Raw genomic sequence first — 15,530 nt, forward strand, 5'->3', positions numbered from 1 at the left:
GTCATCATGGCAAAGATAAAATAAATCAGTTATTAGAAATGAGTTATTAAAACTATTATGATTAGAAATGTGTTGAGAAAAATCTTATCTCCGTTTTTTTTTTTTTTGTTGTTGTTAAAATTCATTGTACTTTTAAAATCTATATAAAATATGTTTATGGCTTTGGTGTTTATTCCATATATTTTTAAATCAACTTTTCAAGCTCACTGAATAATTGAAATGCAAGCAAATGCTAGGCCCATTTGACCCAGCACATTGGACAGGGACTGTTATTATGGACACAATAGGATTAGGATCTGTATATCTAATGCCTGATAAGCCATTTGCAATATTTGTGATTCCTAGAACACAAAACACGTGTTGAAAATATATAACCATAATATATATCCTATTTTACACTGCATTTGTTTGACATTCGCAAGCACTAATAATAAAAAAGCCACTACTATTGTATGAAATGATTATTTATTATGAATAATGCAAAAATATACAAACACAGTACAGTTTAAAGAAGGAAATGAAAATTAATAAATATATAACCCCAAATAAATAAATAATAAAACAGATATAAGGGGTATGTACATCACATATTAAAGAAAACGATTATATAATTTACACATTTCAGTTGTTTTTGAAGCCTTTTTTGGTTATAGAGTTTCTAAATAATAATAATGCATTTCAGTAAGCAAAATATATATATAAAAAAAGGTTTTTGGTTTGTAAATTTACATTTATGTATATAAAATTGTGCTAATAAAATAAGAAGGTTAAGAAAATACATTTCCCAGTGCTGGGTTGCAGCCGGAACCCACCCGCTTCGTAAAACATTTGCTGGATAAATTGGCGGTTCATTCCGCGGTGGCGACCCCAGATTAATAGAGGGACAAAGCCAAAAAGAAAATTAATGAATGGAGAAAATACATTTTCTTTTATGTTATTAAGGAAGTAACAAAACCAAATGATAGATAGATAGATAGATAGATAGATAGATAGATAGATAGATAGATAGATAGATAGATAGATAGATAGATAGATAGATAGATAGATAGATAGATAGATAGATAGATAGATAGATAGATAGATAGATAGATAGATAGATAGATAGATAGATAGATAGATAGATAGATAGATAGATAGAAAAATGCTCTGGGTGGCGGTATGGGTGTGATGATGACGTCACGGCATCTCTCAAACAGCTTCCTGGGAGCATCGGTCCTGCATCCGTCGAGTGACACCGGGAGCCCTGGAAACACACCGACCTCCGTTATCCAGCAGTCATGGCTGACGTTCCCGCGGTAATAAACATCGCCGTTTCGTTGAAGATCCAGCCCAACGACGGACCCGTGTTTTATAAGGTGGACGGGACGAGGTTCGGGCAGACCAGGACGATCAAATTGCTGACGGGATCGAAATACAAAATTGAGGTGATCACGAAACCGGGCAGCGCCGAGGCCATGTAAGTCCGTCTGATATTGGATTTCTTTTACAACGTAAATAATATGTTTGTCATTCAGGAACAAGGTCGAAGGGTGCATCCTGTATGATGGAATATATCATAGCTACAGTAGGCTATACACGATAGACCATGTACAGTATGCTACTGTAATGTAGTCTGTATATGCTACTCTGGATTATAAATATATAGGGGAGAGCGGGGCACGAAGTAACACTTTTTGGTTTGGGCTAAATAATGAACAAAGTAATGGGGTTAGACAAACCATTTGTTTTTTACCATCAACACACAAGCCTCTTCTACAAATGAGCACTGGTTGTATGATCGCCGGAACTATGGTTTCTGTGCAGTGTTGTCAAAAATGCCAGGAGTACTATTTACTGCGGGTCAGGTTGTAACAGACAGAGGGTTAGTTGTAAAACATGCTTAAAAAGGCAGATTACACACAATTAATTTAAATTCAGTTTACTTTAAATAGTGGCCATATTGCCTCAGTACTTGGCTCAATTCATTTTTTATTCTTCATAGTACAGTATGTTTATTTATTTATCTATTGGATAAAGACATTTGGATTTATATGCATTATGATCCATATTTTTTTTATTTTATTAGATAGGAAAGTACTGAAAAGTTGCAGCGAGAGAGAGAGAAGAAAGGGGGGGGGGGGGGTTTGGGGGGTGGGTGGGTAGGGGGGTATGGTAGGGAAATGTAATCAAGCCGGAACTTGAACTCAGGACGCCCTGACGTACGCACCATATGTCGACGCACTAACCACTAGGCTATTGAGCTGACATTATTATATATTATTATACATTATTATAAATGCATTTATGTGTAGTATTAGCAATACCATTATTTTTGTTCTATTAAAAAATATTTCTATTAAAAAAACATTTTATTAAAAAAAAATTAAACATTACACTCAAAATTCAAAAGTTATTTTGTAAGTTTTATTGGTGTCCAACAGTGTGTGGCTTAATTGTAACACCCTATTACAACTAACCCCACTGTGGTGTGTTTTCCTCAAAACTGACTAGCAGTCACTGTGTTTTACATCTTTCAAAATGATTTAATCTTTTAGCCTAGAAGACGGGGATCATAACAACACAAGATTTTACATTCATACTTTTACAGATTTCTTTAAAATATAAAAAATATCGACTATAATAAAAAATATTTCTATACTGCAAAAATGGTTTCTCCTGTGTTTCTCATTCAAATTTCGTCAAACTTTTTCAATAATCGGCAGGAAGACATCAACACTGTGGTAAAAACCTTTAAAGCATGCCATAGTCAACCCTGAGCAAATACCTTAAAACTCTGTTACATTTTACCCCGCATTACTTTGTGCCCCGCGCTCTCCTAATGTAAAGCATATATAAGTACACCCCTCACAAATCTCTCATTGAAATGAGTATTTTCTATAGAATGCTTTACAATATTATATTTGTCCATATACATTAGATTAGTCAGTACTGAAGCCAAATCTGGAGCTTATCTAATAAAATAAGTTATGATAATGGTCCAAAAAATTAGTACACCCCAAAAATATTAAATACAAAATTAAAAAATAGCAAAATTCAAAAGAAACAAAAAATGTTTAAAATTTTGTTGAAATTTTGCCGTTAGAAATTTTCCCCAATATTTTACATGAATTTAAATGTATTATCTTTCCAATTCTAAAGATGTTCTGTGAATAAAATATTATTTTAATAAATAAATCCATTTAATAAATCTGTTTTGTTTAAATGCACCAAAATACATTGCCTATATTCACTGAGAAATGGATACAAATATTCATCTTCAAAATGAGGTGAACTCAATTATGCCGAGCACTGTACATTAGCTATATAATTAGACAGCTATGATATTACAAGAATTATTAGAATAATTGTTGTGAAATGAGCTATATACTAGAATTTAACTGAATGCATAGCCATTTGTGCAGTACGATATTTAGAGACTGAACCATCAATTTGTTTTGCGATATAATGTAAGAAAATATGCAAATCATGCATACTATCTAAATATAGACCTACAGCTGTTTGTTAAATATGTGCATCAAACACAGTTCATATCTATGCAGTAGGATATTTTGTGTCACAAGTGCACAAAATAATGTACATATATTATATACAGTTAAAGTCAGAATTATTAGCCCCGTTTTGCTTTGAAATTTTTTTTCTTTTTTACATATTTCAAAAAGGTAATGATTCGCGCTCATTAAGTAATTCTTGCTTCATACTATTTTTCTTCTTTCTTTTTACATTCTTCGGGTGATTTTTAAAAAACACAAACGTTTCGGCACAATGCCTGCCTCAGTGTGTATTTTTAAATATTTCCCAAATGATGTTTAACAGAGCAAGGAAATTTTCACAGTATTTCTGATAATGTTTTTTCTTCTGGAGAAAGTCTTATTTGTTTTATTTTGGCTAGAATAAAAGCAGTTTTAAATTTTTAAAAAACAATTTTAATGTCAAAATGATTTGCTCCTTTAAGTTGATTTATTCCGATAGTCTACAGCAGTGTTTCCCAAGCCTGTTCCTGGAGGCACACCAACAGAAAATATTTTGGATGTCTCCCCTATCTCACTCATTCACTTCAGGTTTTGGAGTCTCTTCTAATGTTCTGGTGAGTTGATTCAAGTGTGTTGGATTAGGGAGAGCTTGAAAATGTCTACTGTTGGTGTGCCTTCAGGAACAGGGTTGGGAAACACTGGTCCACAGAACAAACCATCGGTATCCAATAACTCGCCTAATTACCATAACCTGCCTAGTTAACCTAATTAGCCTAGTTAAGTCTTTAAATGTCACTTTAAGCTGTATAGAAGTGTCTTGAAAATATCTAGTCAGATATTATTTACTGTCATCATGGCAAAGATAAAATAAATCAGTTATTAGAGATGAGTTATTAAAACTATTATGTTTAATAATGTGTTTTAAAAAAAATCTTCTCTCTGTTAAACAGAAGTTGGGGAAAAAATGAACAGTGGAGCTAATAATTCAGGGGGGCTAATAATTCTGACTTCAACTGTATGTGTCATGATTACTATTTTTTATGTCTGAACCATAGGTTTATTTAATATGGGGACCTGAAAGGGACATGATGGTGGGGAAAAAAACTGGGTGGGAGAAAAAAATGGATGGGAGAAAAAACTGTGATAGGAAAATATATATGTTTAAGTTTTTGCGTTCCCTGGCAAAGATGTTTTGTGTTCCCTCTGAAAGATTTTGTTCCACAAACACTTCCTGCTCACTTCATACATGTCAACCCTCCCATTTTCCGGGATTCTCCCATATTTTACCATTCTATCCCGCTTTCATCCTATCATTAAGTATTTTCTGATATTTCTCATATATATTTAATCTTGAAAGCACGCTGAAATTAATATAAAAATGTCTGCATTCACTTTCTTTCCATTAAAGCTGTGCATCGATCGTCACTCTTTATATGCAACATCTGAATCAGCGAATGCATGTGTAGACGAATTACCAGTTTGTAAACATTCAGGGTGCACGCACGACGAGGTTGCAATAAAAAAACGGGAGTGCTAGCATTTACAGTGAGGGAATGACATCCGATGCGGTTTAGAGTTTGTTGTTGTCTTAGAATAAGTTATATTGCTTACATATTATATATATGTATTATTTACATAATGCTTTCAGCGTATTATAACAGCTCGTCACCCAGTGATAAGCACAGTTATTCTGCAAAATGAACGTTAAAGTGAGCACCGTTCATCTGGCAGGTCCATTTGCCATAGCACCCTCCTAATGAATATTGGATAAGACGAAATGGCCAAGCATCCAGCCCCAAATATACAACTATCTCAATGAAACGCCAAGTGACTTTACAAGAGAGAAGTTAAAGGCCTACAAGTCTTTGGATGACAACAAGTTTGTTCTGTGTGGTCATGTGCAAGACATAATGATCCATGATTACCAGATTCAAAACTTTAAAAACCAAGATTCTGCCTAGCCAAAGACAAGGAAAGAAGACGGAGCTTTACAAGGCCTGGGGAATCATCAACAAGCAAAACAACTGCATTCTGACAGCAAACTGCACCTGTACGGCAGGGTATGTGAACGTACATGTTTACCTTTCATCCTCAGCATTCAGTGTCCGCAGTTTAATTCACCATATTTAACAGTTTTGCTGAAATCATTGCTGCAATCAAAATGAGTAAAGTGTATGATTCAGCTTAGCGTGAACTTACCTGAAATGAAATGAGAACTGCAGAGTCCGGCATTTTTAATTGATCATCACTCCATTCAGCTCCCTTTTAGCCAAAGACGTCTGCGGTTGACATTAAAAGCAGTGTGGTGTACGGTAAAAGTTAAGTTTTCTATTTTTGGACTTTCGAATACACACGACATGTTTGCTATTGCAACCGGTCTCTTTTTGCAACCGGGAACCCGTGTGACATAGATTGGTAATTCCTCTGTAAGCGCTGACTGATCCCAGATCAGCTTCTGTACACGCCATTTAAAGTGACACCTCTGTTATCAAACAAGTGAAGAGCAGCATATGAATCTCTCATTTTGTTTTGTTTGATAACAGAGGTGTCACTTGTTATGGTTGCCGTATATTGTTAGGATTTTTGCCTCCTGTTCTCTCTCTCTCTCTTTCTCTCTCTCTCTCCCTCTCAGCCCGTCATATCCTTTAGGTCCGCCTACACGACAGCCGATTGGTTGGGAGACGCATCACTCATCATTGGGTGACATGGCGCGATGACATAAAAGGACGCCAGGGAGAGCGGAGAGGAGAGCGCTTTTCCTTTGATCCTGTTTCTTGTGTGTTTTGCCGACATGATTTTGTTATTCATTGTTTTTGCTTAACTTTCGTTTGGATAAAATTATTTGTTATTATTTCTGCCCATTTTTGAACTACTTTGTGATTTTTGTACATCTTTATTTCGATTGTTTGTTTGTTACTTTTTGGCCCAGCTCTTACCTGGCAAAAATCAAGAGTTTGCATTAAGAGTTGACTTTGTCCTCAGAGTAAGGTGGATAGGAAGATGTCGTACGACTTCCATTCTGCAAACACGTAGTCAATTCATTGTTTAAAACACCAGGTAAGAAGTGAACGCCATCTGTGTATTTATATTTTTGTATACTTAGTTCAGTATAGGTAAGTTCATGGCGCTTGGCGCTGAAGATTTTTCTTTTCTTTTTCTTTTCATGCTTCTAGGTAGGTAAGGGGTTTGTTTATGAGTTAGAATTGTTTTGTTATATTTATTTCTTTGATTTTGGCTTCACTAGCGTCCCCTTACTCTTGAGTTGACCTAATTTTGTTTGATACTTTGTTTCATTTGCTACTTTATTGTTGTAAATATTTCTTATTTTTGTAAATATATTTGGGCATTCTGGTTTCACTTTCTTTGTATGTTAAATCAATTTTGTTGGCAGTTTGTTGTTTGTCTTGTTGCTTGAACCCAACACTTGTGAAAGTACCACACCGTTTAAATGTTATTACTTTTACCCTAGACTAACATCAAAGAGGTTGTAACACACTGTAAGACTGCACAGATCTATAATGAAAGAATTCGACTACTTTAGTAACTGTTGCTGCTCATTTAAGAGAAGTTGTGTTTAAAGTAAAACACACAGGATGGACATGTTTACTTATTATTAAGCGTTTTTGTCTGTTTAAACACACACCAGAATCCCAAAGTGTCCTGCATTTTAGCTTCTCTTTAAACGCCATGTACAGAAGCTGATCTGGGATCAGTTTATCATACGGAGAGTGCCCGTCAGTCAGAGCTTAAACATGCATTGGCTGATTCAGAGGTTGCATATAAAAGGTGACAATTGATGCACAGATTTAATGGAAAGAAAGTGAATGCTGACATTTTAATATTAATTTCAGCGTGCTTTCAAGATTAAAAATATATGAGAAATTTGGGAAAATACTTAATGATTGGATGAGAGCGGGATAGAATGGTAAAATACAGGAGAGTCCCGGAAAACCGGAGGGTTGACATGTATGAAGTGAACGGGAAGTGTTTGTGGAACAACATCTTTGCGAGAGAATGCAAAAACTTAAAAGTATGTATTTTCCCAATTACTCAGTTTGTTTTTTTCTCCACCATCATGTCCCTTCCGGGTCTCCGTAATTTAGTGATATAATGTAATACATATGTAAATCATGCACACTATATAAATACACTGCTGTTTGTGAAATATTAAACACAATTCATATTTGTGCAGTATGATATTTAGAGATTGAACTTTGTGTTATGAGTGCACAAAATAATGTAAATATATTACATAAACAGACAGCTACAGTACGCCATAAACACTATTCTTTACGCCTGCAGTATGATAGAAAATGAATCAAGTTTTTATTTTTACGATATGTAATTAATATGCAAATATACCGTCTGAAATAATTTAAATATACAGCTTTATGTCAAATAGGTGCATGAAACAGTTCATGTTAGTGCAACAATATTTTGAGACTGAACATATGCTTGTGTTAATAATCTAAATATTAATATAATCTGTATATTTACAGGATATATCGTTATATTATTGATATAATCTCTATATTTACAGGACATATCAATATATTAATAATATAATCTGTATATTTACAGGATATATCGATATATTATTGATATAATCTCTATATTTACAGGACATATCAATATATTAATAATATAATCTGTATATTTACAGGACATATCGATATATTAATAATATAATCTGTATATTTACAGGACATATCGATATATTAATAATATAATCTGTATATTTACAGGACATATCGATATATTAATAATATAATCTGTATATTTACAGGAAATATCGATATATTAATAAAATAATCTGTATATTTACAGGATATATCGATATATTAATAATATAATCTGTATATTTACAGGATATATCGATATATTAATAATATAATCTGTATATTTACAGGAAATATCGATATATTAATAATATCTGTATATTTACAGGATATATCGATATATTAATAATATAATCTGTATATTTACAGGAAATATCGATATATTAATAAAATAATCTGTATATTTACAGGATATATCGATATATTAATAATATAATCTGTATATTTACAGGATATATCGATATATTAATAATATAATCTGTACATTTACAGGAAATATCGATATATTAATAAAATAATCTGTATATTTACAGGATATATCGATATATTAATAATATAATCTGTATATTTACAGGATATATCGATATATTAATAATATAATCTGTATATTTACAGGAAATATCGATATATTAATAAAATAATCTGTATATTTACAGGATATATAGATATAATATTGACATAATCTGTATATTTACAGGTTGTATAGATATATTATTGATATAATCTGTATATTTACAGGAAATATCGATATATTATTAATATGATCTGTATATTTACAGGATATATCGATATATTAATAATATAATCTGTATATTTACAGGATATATCGATATATTAATAATATAATCTGTTTATTTACAGGATATATTGATATATTAATAATATAATCTGTTTATTTACAGGATATATCGATATATTAATAATATAATCTGTATATTTACAGGAAATATCGATATATTAATAAAATAATCTGTATATTTACAGGACATATCGATATATTATTGACATAATCTGTATATTTACAGGATATATCGATATATTAATAATATAATCTGTATATTTACAGGAAATATCGATATATTAATAAAATAATCTGTATATTTACAGGATATATAGATATATTATTGATTTAATATGTATATTTACAGGATATATTGATATATTATTAATATAATCTGTAAATTTACAGGAAATATCGATATATTATTAATATAATCTGTATCTTTAATAATCTTTGATATAATCTGTATATTTACAGGATATATAGATATAATATTGACATAATCTGTATATTTACAGGTTATATAGATATATTATTGATATAATATGTATATTTACAGGTTATATAGATATATTATTGATATAATCTGTATATTTACAGGAAATATCGAAATATTATTAATATAATCTGTATATTTACAGGAAATATCGAAATATTATTAATATAATCTGTATATTTACAGGAAATATCGATATATTACAGGATATATCGATATATTATTAATATAATCTGTATATTTACAGGATATATCGATGTATTATTAATATAATCTGTATATTTACAGGATATAAATAGCTGTAGCTATGTACAGTATGTGTATTAAATGCAAATTATTTATTTGTTAATTATACGATATTTAGAAACTGAACAATGTGTTCAGTCTGCATGAAACCGTGTAAATAGGTAATGTAATGGGAATGTTTTTATTGTTGATTGACAGATGTAGTAAATACGCTGCTTGTGTCCGTGTGTTTTCCAGCACGATGGGGATCGGAGGAAAGACCTTTCCTTTGGAGGAGCAGTCTAGAGATGAAGAGCAGATCGTGTACATCGGCAACTACGACACTGAGGGCGTCCCGCACACCAAGAGCGGAGACAGACAACCTGTGCAGGTCTCCATCGAGGTAACAAAACCGACACAATGGAGTTTGGTAGATGCTAAATTGCTCATTTCGAAGATTAATGTCCCCATAAAATCGATTTTTTTTTTTAGATGTAAGTATCATTATGTATAAGCCAGTGTGCTTCCAAAAACAGTGACAAAATTTGTATTTAGAAGATATAAACATGCAGTTTTTAGCTTGTCACTTCCGCTTAAGTAGATTAAAATACATTTTTTTACTTCAGTAATTCTTCAAATCTTCTGACCAATCAAATGCTCTCTGTTAGCTGACATGCCCCACCCCCTATAACAAGATATTGCTGTATGTGCTTGAGCTCAACCACTCTCACTGGCAGAGCTGTGATAAAAACAAAATGCTATTGGCTTTTTGAAAGGGGAGGAGCTACTCTATGCCCCACCCCGTTTTCAGGTTTCAGTTCAAATTATGAAGCACATAAAACAAAAATGGACATTTCAAATATAAGATGCTTCAGACTCATGATTTTATGCAAGCCTAAAAATTGCAAGATATAAACAAGAAAATCAGGAAGAAAAAACGGAATACCATAAAAAAATTTAACTATTATATACTATTATCCATAAAACAGATATAAATGCAAAAATCTGAATTGTGAATTATACCCTCATCACTGTCGTGTGGTATAAAACCAGAAATGCAAGATATAAGCTGTGGGAATATAAATGTATGACCTTAAAATGTCTTGGTGTCCTGAGCCCCAAAGTAATATAAATTGTCAGTTTCACAGCACGGCTGTCTATTGTTTTTTTTTCAGTCAACTGGTCAGACAGGACTGGTCTCCAGAACGTAATTTTGCACACTGTTTTCTGCCTTTATCTTCGGGTGAAACTTTCAGGTCGAAGAAACCCCTTTTATGTGGTGAATAGCTGGGCAGGTTTCTAATATGTTGTCATCCATACAGCAGACTTACATGCTGTTGAGATCAGGCCTGAAAAGGCAGTTTACCCTGCCGACAACAACACTTCATTTGCATGCTTTGTTTTAGAATGTATAAAAAACTAGTGCTTGCTGTACAGTTGAGTTTTCTTTCGATGACGCCACAGCCACGCTGAGTTCTTCTTATTAAAGGATTTTGCTTTGAAGACAACCGAAAGTTCTCCCTGGTTTTTTGGGCTCTTCTTAGAATTTCACAACAGTTTGGTGCCGTGAGCCAGACTAGAGAAATTCACAACAAAACTCACAATTCTGAGGAATAAAGTCCGATTCGCAGGTTATTTTCTAAGGACAAAGTGCTATTTAGATCAGAAAAAGTCAGAACTGTGAGATAAACTTTGAATTGTAAGGAAAACAACTCAGAGTTGTGAAATATTAACAGTTTTAAGGCACAATTCTAAATTGTACAAAAGTACAAATTGTAGGAATAATGGCTGAATTGCAAGATATAACGATATAAACTGTATAAATTGTGACTCTAAACTCATAATTTAGACTTATTTCTGCAGAATTGTGAGTTTGTTATTTAATTATTATTCTGTATTTTTGTTTTTTTGGCATTTTCAAGTCTTTATATCGCAGTTTTTTACAATTCTCAGTTGTGGAATAAGAGTACAACTTGCATAAATAATGGCTAAATCGCAAGATGTAAACTCAGAATTGCGATATCTAACAGTTCTGAGGCAAAAGAAAAAGTTAGAACTGCGATAGACAGACTTGGAAACACAAGAACTAAAAGTCTGAATTATAATTAAATAGTAAACTCACAATTCTGAAGAAAAGAGTCAGAATTATGAGGTTATAATCTCTTGAAATTGCATAATTACAGGCTCTCTCGTATCTGACTACAAGCTTTTTAAAGAAAGATGAAAAAATTTACTCAGCTTTTTTTAAAGAATAATAATAAAAAATGTGAGCAATATTAGAATGATTTCTGAAGGATTACATGGTTTTCATACTTTTTGCTCTTTTCTTAGATTATTAGTGTATATAGTAAATTACAATATATATATATATATATATATATATATATATATATATATATATATATATATATATATATATATATATATATATATATATATATATATATATATATATATATATATATATATATATATATATAAATATATATATATAAATATATAAATTTAAAAATATATATTTATACTTAGTGACGGTTATGGGAAGCGACTGATTTCAGTTATTTTTTCCAAAGCGTGTGCAACCAAAGATTAAGTTGACCAATAATTTTGTCCAGCCCATTTTTAGAGTTTTGTTTGACATTATGTAAAATTAGCTTTTTTTCCTCCTTTTTTGTTTTGTTCCAATAAACACAAAGGGAATAAACCGGTGTATAGCAAAACTCAATAGTGAACAATATCATAAAATTGAATAATATAATAAAATGAATGAAGGTGACGCAGTGGCGCAGTAGGTAGTGTTGTCGCCTCACAGCAAGAAGGTCACTGGTTCGAGCCTCGGGTCAGTTGACGTTTCTGTGTGGAGTTTGCATGTTCTCCCTGCGTTTGTGTGGGTTTCCTGCAGGTTCTCCAGTTTCCCACACAGTCCAAAGACATGCAGTACAGGTGAAATGGGTGGGCTAAATTGTCCGTAGTGTATGAGTGTGTATGTGTTTTCCAGTGATGGGTTGCAGCTGGAAGGGCATCCGCTGCATAAAACAAATGCTGAATAAGTTGGTGGTTCATTCCGCTGTGGCGACCCGAGATTAATAAAGAGACTAAGCCGAAAAGAAAATGAATGAATGAATAAAATGAATGAATAATATAATAAAACAAAATAATGCAATAATTTTCTGTGAGAAATACTTGATTTCCTGGAAAAACTTGCCAACAATTTTGGTCATGACTGTATATATAAATATAGTTCTTTTGCAACATAAAACATATATATATATATATATATATATATATATATATATATATATATATATATATATATATATATATATATATATATATATATATATATATATATACAGTTGAATTATTATTATTACTTATATAATTAGTTATTATAATTATTATTAGTTCAGAATTATTAGCCCCCCTTTGATTTTTTTTCTTCTTTTTTAAATATTTCCCAAATTATGTTTAACAAAGCAAGGAAATGTTCACAGTATAACTGATAATATTTTTTCTTCTGGAGAAAGTCTTATTTGTTTTATTTCGGCTAGAATAAAAGCAGTTTTTAATTTTTTATGAACCATTATAAGGTTTTTTCGATAGTCTACAGAACAAACAATCATTATACAATAACTCGCCTAATTACCCTAACCTGCCTAGTTAACCTAATTAACATAGTTAACATAGCCTTTAAATGTCACTTTAAACTGTATAGAAGTGTCTTGAAAAATATCTAGTAGAATATTATTTACTGTCATCAAAACAACGATAAAATAAATCAGTTATTAGAAATGAGTTATTAAAACTATTATGTTTAGAAATGTGTTGAAAAAAAAATCTTCTCTCAGTTAAACAGAAATTGGGAAAAAAATAAACGAGGGCTAATAATTCTGACTTCAACTGTATAATATATATATGTGTGTGTGTGTGTGTGTGTGTGTGTGTGTGTGTGTGTGTGTGTGTGTGTGTGTGTGTGTGTGTGTGTGTGTGTGTGCTTTATTGTTTCATTTATTTCAAATGATAGCAAACTCAAAACCACAGTGTAGTATTTACTTCAACATTTAGAAATTGCTAATTATTTTCAAAAATAACCAACAGAGAAAGAGCCAGTACAGCATTAAATCAAAAGTGAAATGTATAAATATTTAAATTATTTATAATATTTATGCTACATGTATATTTTCAAAAGGTCAAACATTGTGATTTGAATACAAAATAATGCTCGTAATTTTTGCAACTAAATACAAAACTGATTGAATGAATGAATACAGAGCAAGCTGGACTGTAAAACGTGACTAATCCTTCACCTTCTTGTCGTTGACTCGCAGTTCAAAGACGCTGGAATGTTCGAAACCGTCTGGCAAGTGAAATACTACAACTACTACAAGAGAGAGCACTGCAACTTCGGCAACAGCTTCAACTGCATCGAGTACGAGGCCAAACCCAACGAGACCCGCAGCCTCATGTGGATAAACAAAGAGGTCTTCCAGTAAAACACCAGCATGAAAACACCCCGAATAACCATCGCTGTATGTGAGAGACCAACAACTCCGAAAACATCGGTCAAAGAAACTGAATATTACAGGCTCCAGACAAGCGATACATCAGGGTATCAATTCACAAACTCAAGCAATGCGTCCATTTGTTCAACCACAGGTCATGCATGACATACAAACAATTTCAGAAATTCGCATTTATTTATGGCTCTTTGAAAATAATGAGGTAACCATGGAATAAAATGGAGATAGATGTGAACGTTTGGGTGAATATCTTCATGGGGATGGCGTTTTAAGCATATACTTGATCAATTATGGTTACAAAAACAAAACTCGGATGAGAAAACGGCTTGTGTTTAACTGTGATTTTCTGTTTTAGAGACAGGCAGTGGAAAGCTTGCTCAAAGCTTGGTCGATGCTTGCTCAAAAAAGGTGCTGTATGAACGTACACAGGCTCTACGTGATAATCTACATTAGTATTTATGATATACTATTATAAAAGACAAGTCGGTTGATATTGTGGTCATTTTTTGGGACCAGCGTGAAGCGATTATTTATTTGTGAAAGGTGCGTTTCGGTATGGTGTGAATGGACGTTTGTTGATTTCCCATTGTGTGTTGTTGTCGTTGTAGCTTTATTTATTAAACTGCTGCCTATTTCTTCACAGAAGCATTAGTTCACTGGAATGAAGTTAGCGCTGGGTTTTTTTAACGTTTCATTTAATTCTATGCCTATTTTGAATCATGTATTGGTTGTTTGTTTGCTCGTGCGGTGCCTATGTGTGATTTCTCTGTGACTTTGAGCCAAACTTTTGACTTTTTGTAAAAATATAAATGATCTCGTTGATTGATGTTCTGTTCTGTTTTAATAAATACTCTGCAGTTATATAAATGCACTTCCAGTTAATAAAAGACAACAAGAACGAAGAATGAAACCTGCAGAAGAAAGCATATTGATTTAATAACTATATTATAATATATAATATCCATCATATGGAGTGATTTTGTCAAAAGTAATGTGCTGCAAGCTTAACAAATATTTAAAAAACATTTTATGTACACTCACCGGCCACTTTATTAGGTACACCTGTCCATCTGCTTGGTATTGCAAATGATGCAAATCAGCCAATCACATGGCAGCAACTCAATGCATTTAGGCATGTAGACATGGTCAAGATGATCTGCAGCGGTTCTGAGCATCAGAATGGGGAAGAAAGGTGATTTAAGTGACTTTGAACGTGGCATGGTTGTTGGTGTTGGCCTGATTGGCTGGCATGGGAGACGAGCTGGCCGGAGTATTTCAGAAACTGCTGATCTACTGGGATTTTCACACACAACCATCTCGAGGGCTTACAAAGAATAGATAGAAAGGAAACAGTGACACTAATAACATATCGTTACAACCGAGGTATGCAGAAGAGCATATGAACGCACAATACACAAT

General features: G+C 32.4%; 1 protein-coding gene across 1 annotated transcript; it reads left to right on the forward strand.

Moving 5' to 3' along the window:
• Positions 1 to 1,208: 1,208 nt before the first annotated feature.
• On the forward strand, positions 1,209 to 14,988 carry cnrip1a (cannabinoid receptor interacting protein 1a). Its single transcript, XM_056465676.1, has 3 exons — positions 1,209 to 1,456; positions 9,850 to 9,994; positions 13,920 to 14,988. Exons 1-3 carry the CDS (start codon positions 1,278 to 1,280, stop codon positions 14,082 to 14,084), a joined length of 489 nt encoding a protein of 162 aa, XP_056321651.1. The 5' UTR covers positions 1,209 to 1,277; the 3' UTR covers positions 14,085 to 14,988.
• Positions 14,989 to 15,530: the final 542 nt, after the last annotated feature.

This window comes from Danio aesculapii, chromosome 1, assembly GCF_903798145.1.
Source record: "Danio aesculapii chromosome 1, fDanAes4.1, whole genome shotgun sequence".
NCBI classification, from domain to species: Eukaryota; Metazoa; Chordata; class Actinopteri; order Cypriniformes; family Danionidae; genus Danio; species Danio aesculapii.